The sequence below is a fragment of the Pleuronectes platessa genome, chromosome 12 (assembly GCF_947347685.1).
Source record: "Pleuronectes platessa chromosome 12, fPlePla1.1, whole genome shotgun sequence".
Taxonomy (NCBI): Eukaryota; Metazoa; Chordata; class Actinopteri; order Pleuronectiformes; family Pleuronectidae; genus Pleuronectes; species Pleuronectes platessa.
The window spans coordinates 19,187,767-19,203,465 of NC_070637.1; the positions used below are offsets into that span (position 1 = coordinate 19,187,767).

At 44.4% G+C, this 15,699-nt stretch overlaps 2 protein-coding genes across 3 annotated transcripts; both read right to left on the reverse strand.

Moving 5' to 3' along the window:
* Nucleotides 1-3,685: 3,685 nt before the first annotated feature.
* On the reverse strand, nucleotides 3,686-5,947 carry hmx2 (H6 family homeobox 2). Its single transcript, XM_053436394.1, has 2 exons — nucleotides 5,483-5,947; nucleotides 3,686-4,737 (listed from the first exon to the last, which is right to left on the reverse strand). Exons 1-2 carry the CDS (start codon nucleotides 5,769-5,771, stop codon nucleotides 4,187-4,189), a joined length of 840 nt encoding a protein of 279 aa, XP_053292369.1. The 5' UTR covers nucleotides 5,772-5,947; the 3' UTR covers nucleotides 3,686-4,186.
* A 5,632-nt stretch (nucleotides 5,948-11,579) lies between these two features.
* Nucleotides 11,580-14,591, reverse strand: hmx3a (H6 family homeobox 3a). Of its 2 annotated transcripts, none has more exons than XM_053436395.1 (2): nucleotides 13,840-14,591; nucleotides 11,580-13,032 (listed from the first exon to the last, which is right to left on the reverse strand). In XM_053436395.1, the coding sequence occupies exons 1-2, from the start codon at nucleotides 14,126-14,128 to the stop codon at nucleotides 12,410-12,412; spliced, it is 912 nt and encodes a 303-aa protein (XP_053292370.1). In that variant the 5' UTR covers nucleotides 14,129-14,591; the 3' UTR covers nucleotides 11,580-12,409. The 2 variants fall into 2 exon arrangements, with proteins under 2 accessions (XP_053292370.1, XP_053292371.1); XM_053436396.1 differs by having other exon boundaries at nucleotides 11,580-13,016; nucleotides 13,830-14,591.
* Between the last annotated feature and the right edge of the window lie 1,108 nt (nucleotides 14,592-15,699).

The following is a 15,699-nucleotide window of genomic DNA, read 5'->3' on the forward strand; positions in this document are numbered from 1 at the left end:
AGGTAATTATTCCTAAAAGAGAATGCCATGCTGTATTAAGATGTAGCCATGTCAAAATGAGGGAGACAGCCTCATTACAAGTAATTATGAGGGAATTAGAAACATCATTTAACTAAACGAGCAAATAATGTCCAGGATATTGAAGAAGCTGCGTGCACTTCTGCCGACCGCTGCAAGTCCCATTACAAAAATTGTAGGTCTTTAATAGAATAATGACATGCTTTATCTTCCCGGCCTCTCTCTGGAGCAGAGGGAAGGGCTGGGGGAGCGAGGGGAGGATGTGAAAACAACTGTTGCAGAGCTCTCTGTCCTCCATGTGGTCTCCCTCTTGAGTGTGTAGCATAAGGCCTTCAAGATAATCCCCCTATTATCCTTACAAATACAAAATGGAGAGCAGAAAATTGTATCTCACATCCATTATTGCGTCAAAGGTAATGCTAATGGACTTATCTCCAGAGTAATAGCCGAGTTCTCCACACGCACTGCAGCCTGAAATAGTTTGATGCATATTGGACGCCGAATGGGGCTTCAAATCGGGCAGTTCAAGAAATGGTTGGTAATTTAACAATGGAGCATAATGCATTTTGCCATTAAAGCCCCATTTCAGATTTTTGGGGTTAAATATTGTTCTTGGGGAGTTAATGTTTGTGGATGCGAATGGTAGAATTTGATGATGAGTTACAAACATCTCTGGATATGTCATGTTGAACTCTGTTTGCCATGAGGTTAAGATAACTTGGTTTCCCCTTTTTAACAAACTTAGAAAACCTGTTTTCATTCAAAGCTTCTCAGAGTTTTTACGCCTTAAACCTTTTATCCAAATTCTGCATTCACCATTTCCCTTCTCCTCGTATACAGTAGCATGCTCCAGTCCTGATAAGGAGAAAGGGCGGAGGAGGAGGAGGGGGGCAAACACAATTTCCCTTCAGCTCCTTCATTTCCAGTTGATATAAAACAGAATCATGAAAAATCGCTTCTGGTCCAAGCTCTCCTTTTTAACCATTAACCCATAAATACAGAAGCTGGTTAAAGCCGGTGGATGACAGGGCCTGCCTCAAAAACCTTGTTACGCTCCCCTCAAATTCATTTAGGGAGCAAACAGGTCTTGAGAGTTGTCTGGCTTAATGCATCGCGATCGCTTTTAAAACTCTTGTCTGGGGGCAGATCCGCGGCTCTGCATCTGCTCGTTCGGTGTTAAACTTCATAACCTCCCACTCTAAAATGACGCCCGTGTACCCTCTTTAAATCAAATGGCTGTAAATATGTTTGGGAGGCAGTTGAAAAGCCCTCAGCCAAATAAGTGATGGAGGGATGGGACATGTAAAAAAAAAAAAACGAGATCTTCATAAAGTAGAGGGAGCATTATAAATTAAAAAAAAAGTAAAGTGATATATAATGTTGTTGCAGCCTGATTAAATGTAATGGCATCTCTATTAAGTTAGTTTTGATCTCCATCATTTTATCTCTAGATGTAAAAAGAGGGGATATCCGCAGGTTTTAGTATAATTCATTATGATCCTGTAAATATGCTCTAAAAACTGTCCCGAGAATCAATTGGCCCAGTGCTCTCCGTCTGTGCGGCTCCCTCTCCACACTGTGTGTAGCCCACAGTTTCCATTACTCCCATCATAAATTACGGCGTGGAGTGAATTACACTTGCTTTTCACCTTACCAGGCAGGTTTGATGAATCCTAAGGCACAACACATCATCTCAACAAATCTTCATCACCGTGCCAGTCGCTGTCTCTTTGCAGTTTAAACCACTTCAAATCATTTTCATTGCCCGGCTATTAAAATTTGTAATTCACACCTGCCATTGCAGTGACACATAGTTACATGGAACTCCTATCCCCCTATATACCTCCCGCCTACTGTATTCCTCCTTTCACTTTCTCCCTCTCTCTCTCTCTTATTCTCTTATTTGCTCATCTCCGCACCTTCCTCTGTCTCTCCCTCTGTCTCTCTCGCCCTGTCTTGTAAATCAAACAACCTCAGGTGACAGGTCATGCAGATTTTCCCACAAGTCAGCGGGGTGTAAACATCCATCCAAAAGAGTGTCGGATTGCCGTCACACCTGATGACATAATGACCACTTGGAAACTAATAAACAGCTTCATTCTACCAAAGCTATTGCTCCTTTTCATAAGCACCATGGTCCCCAATCCCTCTGCCTATCTGTCTCTCTCTCCCTCTACCTATCTGTCACATATTCATCCCCCTGCACCTCACCTCTTCGCTGGTGCTGCCGGAGTTACCCATAAATCACCGCTGTTGTCTAACGCTATCCATTTTCCCAGAAACACAGGGCGGCTGTTGCAGAAATTGGGTCAGGCATAATCTGCAGGGCAGCGGAGCCTAGCTAGTCATGATTCTGCTAGGTAATGTAGCCATTAGCACACAGTGAGAGATTGGTGGGATGCGTTGAAGGGGTTGGGTGGGTGCTGCATGGGGTTGCTGCTGCTGGTGGTGGTGGTGGTGGTGGGGGTCCCTTGTAGATAATGTGACACCCAAGAAAAGCTGCCACATGACACAGTTTTATCGCTCCCCATCAACCACAGATGCGTGTGTGTGTGTGTGTGTGTGTGTATGTGTGTGTCTGTGTGTGTGTGTGTGCTCGGCAGTGAGTGCTTGAGTCTATAGTTGGCTGTTTTGTATTTGCGCGGGTTTGAATTGTCATGAGCTGGTGAATTAAACTTTCACAGTGTGAATTGATTCGGCGCGCTGGACCCTCACGGAAATCTCAACCGGCTTCTGAATTAGCAGGACAGTCACAAGTGTAACTGATACAGTCACTCGTTACGCGGATGGAGAAGAGAGAACGGCTTCGATTAATGACGGCAAGAGTCTTGAACTTTGACAATATGCCTCTTTATTAGGTTTCCTCTTACAAGGCCCGATGCTGGAGAGCCGCGGGAGGCAGACTTCAAATGAGAGAAGATCCCGCCCAAAGGCACGATTGGCTTGTGACAGTATGTGCCTGACTTTCCCCTCCTTCATCTATCTCTCAGATACCTTTATTTGTAAATGTGTTAAGGAAAAAAATGCTCATATTATCAACCTCTTGACTTAGAGAGGGCCGTGTTCAGTTGAGATGAATTTAGATTCTAAATCTATCTGGAAGCAGGACTTTAAAGGTCTCTGTACAATGAAAGATCTGCAGGGTTCAGACGCATTTTACATATTTGATTCTGCTTGCAGGCTCCTTTGCTCAGGAGTCAAACAAATATGGAGGCTACAGTACGAGTCTCGCAGAGGGACAACTGTGTTCCACCTCACATTACATCCCTTTAAAAACGTCAAGAGGAGAAATTGAAATACATCTGTCAAAAACCAGATAAGAGGTAAAATTAATGTAAAATGCAATATTTATATAATTTCACACCAGCTCTTTTTCCTCGTTCTATTAATTTGTACTTATTGAAAGGTGCAGCTAATAAACGTTTAGTAGTCCTTTAATATAGCAGATATATATATATATTATCATGGGTCATTAATGTCTCATATTAGAATGTGTTTGTATGATTCTTTATGGGACAAATAAATTGTGACATAACTGAATAATAAAATAACATTTGCCTTTTTCACAAAATGTTTACCTTCCGTGTGAAAATAGCAGTTGTGTTAACAGTAAAGTTATAGCACACAAAAATGAACAGTGCATAAAATAAAACCAAGCCAGCCCAATTTTCACTGAAATAGAAAATTTATTGAATGAGAAGGTTATTATTGAAGATCTAAATTACAATAGAAACAATTATATTTTCCCCTTTGAATGGAAGAAGTGTTCTCTTCCTGTCAGCAGTTTTAGTTCCTGTCAGGTGGAATAAAATGACTCACTGGTCTTTTGCAATTTGTTTGACAAACCAGTGATGAATAATAAAAACATTTCCTCGAACGCGATATGAATGCTAAACTCCAGTGTTTTACCAGTTAAAGAAGAAAAAATAAAATAAAGGTACAAAATTATTATAATTAATTATACACATGGTGTATTTTTATACATATAGGGAAGCTTGGTGGCTTTTCTCGTGAGACGCACAGCTGCTGCATAATAATTTTTCTTTTAACAAATAAAGTGGTACAATTGATATACAGGGGTTAATGTGGAGACACTTATATGAATGTATTGTAGTAATGTGTGTATTTTTTTACGTGGACTGCAGTGGTGCACATACAGCAGAGTCAATCAATACTCGATCTTGTTGTACAGGTTGTATAAAGGTAACGCGGACAGGCTGCTCCCCGGGTAGTACAGGGGCGTCGGGAAGGCGATAGACCGCGGGACTGGGACGCGCAGTAAGGAGTTATCTCTGAAAACCAGCGGCATCCCCACCAGTGTCTGTGCGGAGGCGTGGGCCATGTTGGCCGCCTCCAGCTCGGCGGAGAGCTGCCGTTTCCATTTGTTCCTCCGGTTCTGAAACCACGTCTTGACCTGAGTCTCCGTCAGCTGCAGGCTGGAGGCCAAGCAGGCCCGCTCCGAGCTGCTCAGGTAGCGCTTCATGTCGAAGGTGGACTCAAGCTGGTACACCTGACTCCGGGAGAAAACCGTGCGCGTCTTCTTCTTTGACGAGTTGCCCTGTTTGTCCGCGCCGTCCGAGTGTCTCTCCTCCGACAGCGGGGACATCTGGCGGCACGGCCGCTCCTGCTCCTCCTTATAGTCCTTCAGCAGAGGCTGGTGCGCAAGGTGTGGCCGCCGTGCCAGCGCGCCGCTCCCGGGCATGAGTCCTTTAGCGGAACCTGAACGCACCACGAGGAGAGAGGCACAATAAATATATTTCCACCATGTTTTTTTTACTGAGAGGTGGGAGGGAATAATCATATTACATTGTTTAAACATACTCAGTTTGAGAGTTCGTCAAGTGTGAACTCTGACTTGTTAAATCGACTGCTGCTGCGAGCCGGTGACTTTTTTAAATAAACAATCCTGAGTGTACAGTATAAGCTATTAATTAAACCCCCGCTCCGTGGATTTAACGCTCAATTGACGACGTGTAGTGCAGCCATTTTGGAAACAGCTTTCATCAATTAGCGGGCTCAATTAAATTTGAAACGAGAGGAAAGACAGGGGGAGGTAATTATTCGACCTTCCACTCCTCTGCCGCTGGGATGACGAAGAGGAGGATGATAGTGTCTGCGCATAACAAACAAGTGGAAGTGCATGAGCCGCGTGTGAGTGTCACCAACACAAGCTGATGAAATGTGAGCTCAAGTGCAAACAAAAACAATAAACAGGCCTGGTTGTTTATTTATATATATATATATATATTTATAAAATAGGCAGCTAATTGGGCCTGATTTCATGACATTTATAGTGTAAATAAATAACTGTAAAGTGTCAACAAATGTGTGCTAGAAATATTTGTAATTATTTATGTAGCAGTTCAACCATTTGTTTAATTCCCTAATAATAATATTATTCAAGAAATTAGGCAGTGACAGTAACAACAATAACAGTCCAATAGAAAAGAATAGTTATCCTCACCTAAACATGAGAAGTTGTGCGCCCGGCTGCAGGGCTCGCTGTGACCCGTGTCGGAGCAGAAGCAGTCCGCCGAGTCCTCCCCGCCGCTGCACTCCTCCTCGGAGGACACCGACAGCGAGCGCCTCCGCTGCAGCGGCAGAGGCAGCGGAGGCGGAGGCGGCGGACCCTTGGAGAGAGCCTTGGTCCCGGAGCGCGGCGCATCGGACGACGTGCCCAGGATAGACTGGATGGTGAAGCTGGAGATCGGGCCCGACGAGCACTTGCTCCCGCTGTCTTCTGCGTTGCTCATTCTCGCTTCATAACAGTATTGAAGTATCGACTGAATCGGTCTGTCCCCCTTGTATTCCGTTATTGCTTTCTGGTGCGTAAAAATTACGAAAGCGCCTTTTTGTCCCCCCTCTCGCCCCTTTTCCCCCTTCGCCTGTTTAATTGTGGAGTTTTAACATTGAGCTTGTTTTTTCTAGAGCTCGGGGAACGGGAGTGTATTCCTGGTCCTCCTCCTCACGCTCTGGATCGCAGGCAGCAAGGTTGCGTCGCTTCATTTGCATGTAGGTAACCTCCTCCATGGGCCAATGGCTGCCTCCGACACAAGCCCGGAAATTTCAAACTCCTGTCACTGTTTTCGGATGGGAAGGGGAGAGCGAGGGGACTGGGGAAAGGGGGGGGGGGGGGGGGGGGGGGGACCAGTACTGCTCAGCCCTGCATTTGGAACAGTTACAGGAATATTTATAATTTGAACAAAGCATAGCATGGCCATAATATTTACTTCTTTCTAACTTCTACAACATTAAATCCTTACAACTGTCTATCCCAAATGCTAGTATGATTTGAATGAATTAAAACGTGGCTGTAAAATTTTAAGTGTCACATTTTTTTTGAGATTATGTATAATAATATTAGATTTTTACTCAATATGCCTTTTAGAATATTGCAGCCCATGTGGCACAGATTTTTCAGTCGGTTTTAGTTTGTTTAATCTAATATAACTCATGTGCAACATGTCACCTGTACAACCAGAGAAAGCTTCAGTCAACCGATGGTGACTTCATGCAGACCAATATCCTAGATTGAGTGACGGTGACACGCGCACAGCTTTGGAACTAACACAGAGACCCGACTACTTTTTTCCTGGAAATAATAAACTCGTTCCGCGTCCATTATCTGCGATTAAGAATTAATTTGATCATTACTGAGCTAATCTGCCTCGTGATGGCCGCGCGTGGAGTGCAGGCCGGCTAATTGATTGACTAATTGATTGGAGATGGTGGGGGCTGCCTGCGCGTGTTGTGAGAGGTGGGGGCGCGCATCCCACCTCCTCCCACCACACCACCCATGTTCTATCTCTCTCTCTGTGTGTGTGTGTGTGTGTGTGTGTGTGTGTGTGTGTGTGTGTGTGTGTGTGTGTGTGTGTGTGTGTGTGTGTGTGTCTGTCTGCGGGACAGCTGCGGGGCTTGATCTGGCGGTTCGGGCACATTATCCCTCTTTTACTGCTTTGTGCGGGAGCCCCAGACACATTACAAATGGTCAGCTTTAATCATCATGTCAGCTCTTCCCCCGGTAGCCACACAACCGGCATTCGGTGTGGAATCAGGCTGGAAGAGGGAGAAGAAGCCGCCGCCGATGATGATGACGGTGGTGGTGGTAGTACTGACAGTGGATTCTGTCGTCATCATCCCCGTAACACCCAAAGAGACGCATCTGGATCCGTGCGTAAATATCGCGCACTGGCAGCGGGGCCAAGCAGCTGCTAAACGATCTTAACAAAACGCCCACGCGGGGGAGGCTTTACTGAAAGGGGGGCAAATATATGAGGGCAGTCGGTGCGGGTTGCTGGATTTATGGTGGTTACACATAAGGCGTGAAATCTGCAATGACAGTTAAATGGGTTTATTTTATATGCCGCTCTTTTCAAACAAAGACCTTTGTCAGCGCCGCCGCCTTCATCACTTTCAGACGACTTTTGCAAAGTGAGATTGCTTCATCGCAGAGAGACGGTGGACACCACATGGCTGCAGAGCGTGATTTACACGCGTTGTTGTTTTTTATGTCAGGGGCTCACATTCGGCGTTTTTATAGGCCGAGCAGTGGCGTCCCGTGTTCTATGGAAATGTCCCTGCCCGCAGTCTCACCGGGGCCCGGCTGCACGGTGAGGCCCAGACGAGCGAGGCCCTAAGTCCGTGCTCTATCACAGTGATAGGTGGTGTATGGGCCGCCCTACCGCAATAACAGAACAAGATCTTTAGCAGCAGAGAAAGCTCTGAGAAAGACAGATGAAGTTATGAGGCGCTCTGATCTGGGAATCAAGCTTCGATAAATATTAAACAAAGAGCCTTTACACGCGTGTATTATGATATATGGCGTGTCCAGGTCTAGAATAAGGAAATTACCAGAGAAAATGATATCAATAAATTTTCTAAGTATAAACGTTGATTATGTTTCGATTTTCATTCAAGAAAGCGAGGCCTGCTCTTTTTTCACGGGGCATTTGTGTGCGTCCGTGCGCGCATGTGTGTGAGAGAGGGAGGGGGAGAGAGAGGGGATGAGAGAGAGAGAGAGAGTTGTAAACGCAAGCAAAGCGCCCGAGCCCTGGAGGTGTACAATTTATGTAATCTAAGTGTGGAAATGAACTGGGTAATTTATTGGAAAACACAAAGTCAGGAAGATTGGATCAGCACAGCCTATCCAAGGGCTCCTATCCATCAAGTTCCAATTAACAACCTAACCATTGAGTTTTAATGGCTTTCCAATCTACTGCCCTGATAGACTCATCAATTCCTCGGGGAGAAATTAAGAAAATCGACCGCCCCTCGGCGTTTCGGTGTCATTCTTCACAGCAACTATATGTCAAATTAAAAACACAATTAAAATTTAAACTGTTCCAATCAGACGGTGCCCCGCAACCTATGTTTCACTTAATAGAACTTTGATGAAAATCTGATGCTCGCATTCAATCAGGAAAGCAAATGGGATGGGTTTAAAGCGAGATTTCCTTCTTTCGAGATGTGTCAAAAAGAGTTGTTCCAACACTTTGGGCTTTGGGGGACACACGAGGTGCTCGGATCGCTCCTGTGTGGCCCCCGGTCCCCAGGAGTCACCAACAAAATACCCCATCCAATGCAGGGGGGGTGTGGGCAGGCTAAGGACCAAAGGGAAGGAGGGTGAAAGGTGATTTAAATGAACTTTCACGCACATGTCACCGTTTTGCCTGGGGGAGTCTTCAGAGGATTTATGTTTTTGGATTTGATTTGGTAAAAGTTAAATATGTGCTATTGGATTTATGCTTATCAATCTCTTGATAACACTGGACTCACGTGGTTTCAGTCTCGGTACAGGGGAACCCTCTGTCAACCCCCAGGGACTTCAGAAAACCTCTTTCCATGACACAGAGCCAGAATCAGTTTTTCAGGCTTCTGTCATAACACAAACGTTTTAATATGTGTACACAGCCTTTAATATTCTCTGTAGCAAACGTATCGCCCAACACTCATGTGAGCAGAGCCCATCAGTGACAGAGAAGAGACCAGCTTTGCGCAGGGTGGTCAGGGCCACTTATGTGTTTCTAAACTGGCATTTCAGCCACGATAGGGATGCTCAACAGTACCTATTCAGCTCTCCATTTTAATGCAACACACTGAGCGAAGTCCTCGGTCACGTCCGTTTGCCCCCTTCCCCTGCAAATGTGCTTTATCTGATTTCGGCCCCCGCTCCCCTTTTTCTCCTTTACATAAAGATGTCGCACAAATGGAAATTATCGAGTGGTAATTTTTTCAATTTATGCGCGCAAATCAAGGTCATGAGCTGATCCGAAAGCGGCGACCATGCGAGCGTTGCTCTTACTTGACGCAATGCGCTGCAGACGTGTGCGGATCGATATGTGCCAGAGGAATAATGCCATACTAATCTATTAATTTGCAGTAATGGGGCCGTGTTGAGTGTGAATGGTAGGTGCGCGTCAATACTCGGGTGATCTGACGATATTTGGATGAACCCTTTGTCTCTTGATGAGGTCATCATATGGAGTTTAGAGCTGACTGATTCATTTTCGATAACTGTATTAGCCCACTCGTGAAAATAGAAAATTGCCCGTGAACCAAAGGTTGTTCTGACTGAGAAATTCAGGTTCGTCCGTTATAGTTGATTTCAACTCAAAATCTCATTTGTTAAATTTGTTATTTTGCTTTGTTGAAATGGTGTAAATAGTTTTATCACGTGTTTTTTTAGCCCATATCTCTGGAGACAGGTTGAACCTCTAAAACACACGATGAATAAACGAGTGAATCAGGCCTCGTGGAGCTCTGCTGTTTTATTTAAAAGGGATCACGGTTGTAGTTTCTCTGCAACCTGCATAGACCCTGTCACCTGATGACAGTGTGAAGGTGGAGTCTCCCCACAACCTCTGATGTTAAATCCTTTATGTAAAATAAAAAAAAAATGCATCATAGTGATTATTTATAACTTCAAATATTAATTTATTTTTTAAGAATTATTACTGATCAGTGTTGTTTTCTTTTGGCTGCGTCAAACTGAACAGAAGCTGAGAGGAGTGTCCCCTCCCTCTCCCCACTGCAGCCTCCTCCCCGTGGGTCTGCACTGCTCCCTTGTAACTTTACCTCAACTAAATAAATGAAATTAAATAAGTTGAATCAAATGAAATAACCGACCAACTGTAAAATGTCAGCCTTAGTTTCATCCTGGACATAATGTCTCGCCTGGACCCTGTAAAAAAAAACACCTGGATGGATTGATTTCTGAACAATTTTATGGCATCAAAAAGCAAAACCATCGTGATGGAGTGATGGGAGTGTGCAGATATGGAATTTACTTTGTTAGCTTTTATTATTTTCCAGGGCTGTGAAGGCTTCAAAATAAAATCTGCCCACATTGTGAGTCCTGATTTGAGAGAAGTATTGAAGTATGAAAGAACGAGCAGGATCTTCTCATCCTATTTATTTTGATCTAGTTTTTCTTTATAAATGTGTTTGTTTCATCAAATGGAATAAAAACGAATGCATGAGTTCGCTGAGTTAGTCGCAGAAAGTGAGCGGGGACACCTGTAGGCTCGTGTTTGTTACAAAGTGCCAGTTTAATAATTTATTTCTAAAGTTTACAGAATTTTTTCTTACCTAACTTTTGTAAAGGTTTAATATAGACTAAGTGCTTCCCTGTGGAGACACTAGATGTTATGTAAAGAAATTACAATGTAGGGATGGTTTTCAAATTGTTTCAAAGTGTTTTTTAATATGTTAACAAAAATTGAACAATTAGCCAAACTGAATGAGCGAAGGCACCAGAGGTGGTACGTTTCCTTAAAAATTTGGTATAATGAAATTACAAAAATTACAAAAAATAAATGAATAAATAGAGAAGAAAAATAAAATAAAGCTGTGAAATATTATATTCGAAATGTGTTTTAAACTAAAATTAAAAAACAAAGATAAAATAAGATCAAGACAGTCACATTGACAGCTTGTTGCAGCGCCAAAAAGGGTGAATTATCTATAGTTCACCTGTAACCAAGCACACACACAAACACACGGACGTGAGAGAGATGTTCAAAGACAGCAGCTCATGCTCAGGGAGTAATGTCCTCTTCTGAATACATTACCCATAATTTTGGCAAGATGGTGGTAATTACGCATCTAATTGACCGAGCCACTTTTTATGTAAAACAACGTTTTTTAAAGTGCATAATACTAAGATGATTACAGAAACCCACCTGCCCGTGCAAGTGTGGCTGTGTCTATTATCAGATTAAGCGTTGACTCGCTCATCACTGTCATTACCTTTCATAATGTTTACGTTTCTTGGTGCGTGAAAATGTCTGAAATGCTTGAACTCAGTGTATAAAATATGCAACCCAGCTCAATTTACCTCCTCGGGTCATTTATAAAAATTATAATCCACCACCACAGGAACCACAGGAAATAAATCGTACAAAAATGTCTTAAAATGTAAGGAATATGTATTCTCCATTTATTTCACAACATGGTTCAGCAATACAATATCAAAACTTTTTTTTTTTACTGTACAAAGGGGAAGCAGCACGTGGCAGCTCCTCTCCACATACATTTACATATTTTATACAACAAAACACCCACAACGCTGCAGTGTGTGTGTGTGTGGGGGGGGGGGGGGGGGGTTCTTTACCTCCTTGTTCAAAAACACAAAGTGGATGAAGCAGACGCTGGAGCTCATGACGCTTGTGCTTGAAGGACGTGTCCATTGTGGAGAGAGTCACTAAAACTAAACATGAAGCTACAGGAGCAGTTTACAGCTGAGAGTCTTGATTGTCCCCGTCAAACGCTTCAAACGGCAAATAAAATAGAACATTTAAAAGGGGAAATATTACAATAACAGCATCATCGGTTCTCCACCGGGAACAGGTGACCAACAACAAAAAGAAAATCCTAGCACACCGTCAGTGTATTGCACATCATCGTCTTATCAAGTTCTGGAAATGCGAAGAAAAATCAAACAAGTGTGTTTATTTTTAAGCAGGACTGCGACTTTAGGCCGCCATGTTTGTGTGTTTGTTTTTTTTGTAAACAAGGTACATTGTTTTGTGGAGCTGTAAATTTGGCCTGTCCAGCAACAGTCATGGTGTAGAGACCAAGGGAACATTTTAAAAGACACACATCAGGCAGTGTGAGCAGGTGGACCCAAGAAGTGACCATTTCATTTAATAATAATGTTAATAATAATAATAATATAAAGAATCAGATTTGAATGTTCAAATCACGTGTAAACGGCACCCTCATGGAAAATGACACAATTTATATTTGCCAAAATAGCTCCATGGTTTGACAGTGTTTATGTCTGTTTTCTTTTTTTTATATTGTTTTTTTTTTTTATATTGTCAGTTGTACAAAAATATGAAGTCTCTTCTCTTTTTTTTAACTTGATTTTGGACTCAGAACCCAGCGGTTCTCAGACCGGTCTGAGCATCGGCACGGAGGTGACGATGGGATGGGAGTAGTAGACGCCGGGGTGCGGGAAGGTGAGCAGCGGCTGGCTCACGGGCACGTTGCCCCCGGCGCCTATGCTCTCCCCGGCCGAGTTCTCGTGGTAGAGGATGGGCACACGCACTATCCTCTGCGCCGCGGCGTGGCTCAGGTTGGCGGCCTCCAACTCCGCGGCCAGCTGCCGCTTCCACTTGTTCCTCCGGTTCTGGAACCAGATCTTTACCTGCGTCTCCGTCAGGTGCAGGGACGCGGCGAGGCCCGCGCGCTCCGAGCTGCTCAGGTAGCGCTTCATGTCGAAGGTGGACTCCAGCTGGAACACCTGGCTGCGGGAGAACACCGTGCGCGTCTTCTTCTTGCGGCACGGCTTCTTGTCGTCGTCCCTCTTCTTCCACTCCTCCAGCTCGTCCTTCTTGGCCTCCTCCGTGTCGCTCTCCTCCAGGATGATCTCATCGCCGCTTTTGCTGTGGTTGTGCTCGTCGTCCTCCTCGTCGTCTTTGGCGTCCGGCTCGGATTTGAGCACCAGGTCCGGGGAGTCTCTGTCCGTGCCCGAGGCTGGAGAGGAGTCTCTGGCGCTTAGTTTGTGGGTGACTGAAATGGGGACACAGGGGGATGTGGTCATTAGCTGACGGACTGATGCTGTGGGTTTTTTATTAGGCTGCACACACAGACTGGGAGCTTGGGAAACTGTGCTGGTTATAAACAGTGCCACGGAAAGACTTAAACATATACTATTTATAGTTACACATTACTGACAACACCATAATTAAATATGGACAAATTTAGCCACTGTTTTGCTCTTAATGTAACAGCCTTAAATAATAAAACATCAGCCTGCTTTACTTCGTATAGTCTCATTTGAACAGACCACAGTTTTACAACCAACTTTCAGAGAGCCCTCTTTGTTTCTCTGCATGAATGATGGTGTCATTCACATCAGCGTGTTTTAAATCGCGCACGGATAAATCACCCAGGGACAGGCTGTCAGTGACCCAGCCTCGGGGGTAAGATGTTCACGCTGAGCTCCAACAGACAAATCAAAAGCACGCTGCGCATCGTCACCCGTATCCGATGATTTCACGATGTCTGCTTCATTTTATGCACAGTGTGTCACTTTATTGATCTATTATCCCGTGTCGTGGCATAACAAAATGGGCCTTCGTGGAGGACCAGGCGTCACCTCACTGTGTAGCCCCATGCACTGTGTGGCGAGGACAGGGTGCATCACCAAAACGCGCTAAATCCACGTTTACCGAGGATATTACGCACAGAGGAAATGGCACCAGAGAGGTCCTGGTTTTTAAAAACAAATATAGTCCCCCACCCTTTCATCCAAATTTGAAAACATCAACATCGGTGCCCATAATTAAACATTTTCACTTCATGACTCAGCCTTACCTTCAGCTCTGTGTAGGTGGGCGGCCGAGCCCAGGGTGTACGGGTACCACCACGCCGAGGTGCGCTCCAAGTAGTGAGCCGGTAGACTGAACCTCTGCGCGGGCAGGTCAAAGCGTGGGAAGTGCAAGTCCCCGACCTGGGAGAAGGAGAATCCTCCCTCCAGGGCCGCCTTGGTGGCAGCGAGCATCGGCCTGGGTTTGGACGATTTGCTGTCACAGCTCAGCAGGTTCTTGATGGAGAAAGGCGAGTCCTTGGCCGGAGCGCACGTTTCTGGCGTTGTCTCTGGCATCGCTGTGGCTGCGGTGTGAACAGCGGAGCACCACGAAAGCACGAACACGCACACACGCACACAAAAAAAAAAGAAAAACAGGCAACGCTCGCGTATCCGGACTGCGAGGAGCTCCTGGTTTGCTTCTATTACTGTTATTCGTATTCTAAACGCGGATACTGGACTCACACCCGGGCGAGCGCGTTACAGCCCGCGTCCTTCTCGGCTAGAAAAATCTAATTAAAAAATGTTTGCGAGGTAGAAATAAATAAATAAAGCGTGCGGACGTGGAGATGTCTCATTCCGCGCTCTCCCCGTCAAAAAACACGCAAAAGTGTGTCCGCCGTGTCAGTCAGTCTGGCGCCTGATGCTAATGATGAAATAAAAATGTCATCCAAGTTAAATGCGGAAAGTATAGGCGATTGGGCATGTACAATGGCAAATGGGATTAAGGGAGAGACGGTGAGGGGAGAGAGAGAGAAAGAGAGAGAGTGTGTATGAGAGAGAGAGAGAGTGTGTGTGTGTGTGAGAGAGGGAGAGAGAGAGAGAGAAACCATCCTCCCTCTTTGTGGCTCGTGGCCGCGCTGTTCTCGCCTGTTATTGGTCTCATAGAGTCCAATTAGGCAGCAAATGAACACAGGGCTGTTATTGCGCCAAAAAGGAAGGTTTGGGATGAGCGCCTCAACACACAACTAACACAACAGTCGATCACTCACGAGCTTACTCAGAATCCAGATTGCTTTATTTTATTTTTTAATCTCTTTATAAACTCGGTGACACATTTTTGAACTACTTTCACTCGGGCTGCAGGTGTGGGTTGTGGATAAAGGGTGTTTTGGGATTTTAGGAGATGTAAGACTTTATTTCACTTCTAAAAACTCACCAAAACATATATTCAATTTAATATAGACTGTATTCAAAGCTTGCACTGATCATCTGAGGCCTTGTGATGATGCTTTCCAACAATGGGTAAGTTTAAAATAGTTAAGATAAATAAGGAGAAAAATAAAATCCAACCATGAGTGTGTATTATAACCAAGCCAGTGTTCAACAGCAGCTAATTCTAAATAATAATAAAAACAACAACAATAATAATACTACGCTAACAGTCAATTTAAATATAGCAAAAAATAATGTCACATTCACACGCTGTTTTGTTTTTCCTCCAATAAATATGTCTCAATTGTGTGATAATTTGAATTCACATATGACTAGTAGAGTAAAATATATCTATAAGAGTCACGAGGCCAGCTGTGGAAATGTCAAATAGCTGCTCCTCAAATATTCGCTCCTCAAACACAATAAGAAAAAGGCCTGAGATCAGGCTGCAGCTTCTCCACGTGTCACCAATGGGCGATTAGATTCATATTTCTAATCCATCGATTTCCAGCGAGGGACACCTCCACAATGTCTGCGGGTCACACGGTCATTTATTCCCCCCCCCCCCCCCCCCCCCCCCCCCCGAAATCGATGTGGTTAATTCATCCCTCAGATTGCACTCTTTGTAAATGTGCTATGTATATTCACTCATTGATATTAATTGACTTGTTTAAAAAAGAAGAAGAAGAGGAAGCAGTGGGAAAGCTTGCGTA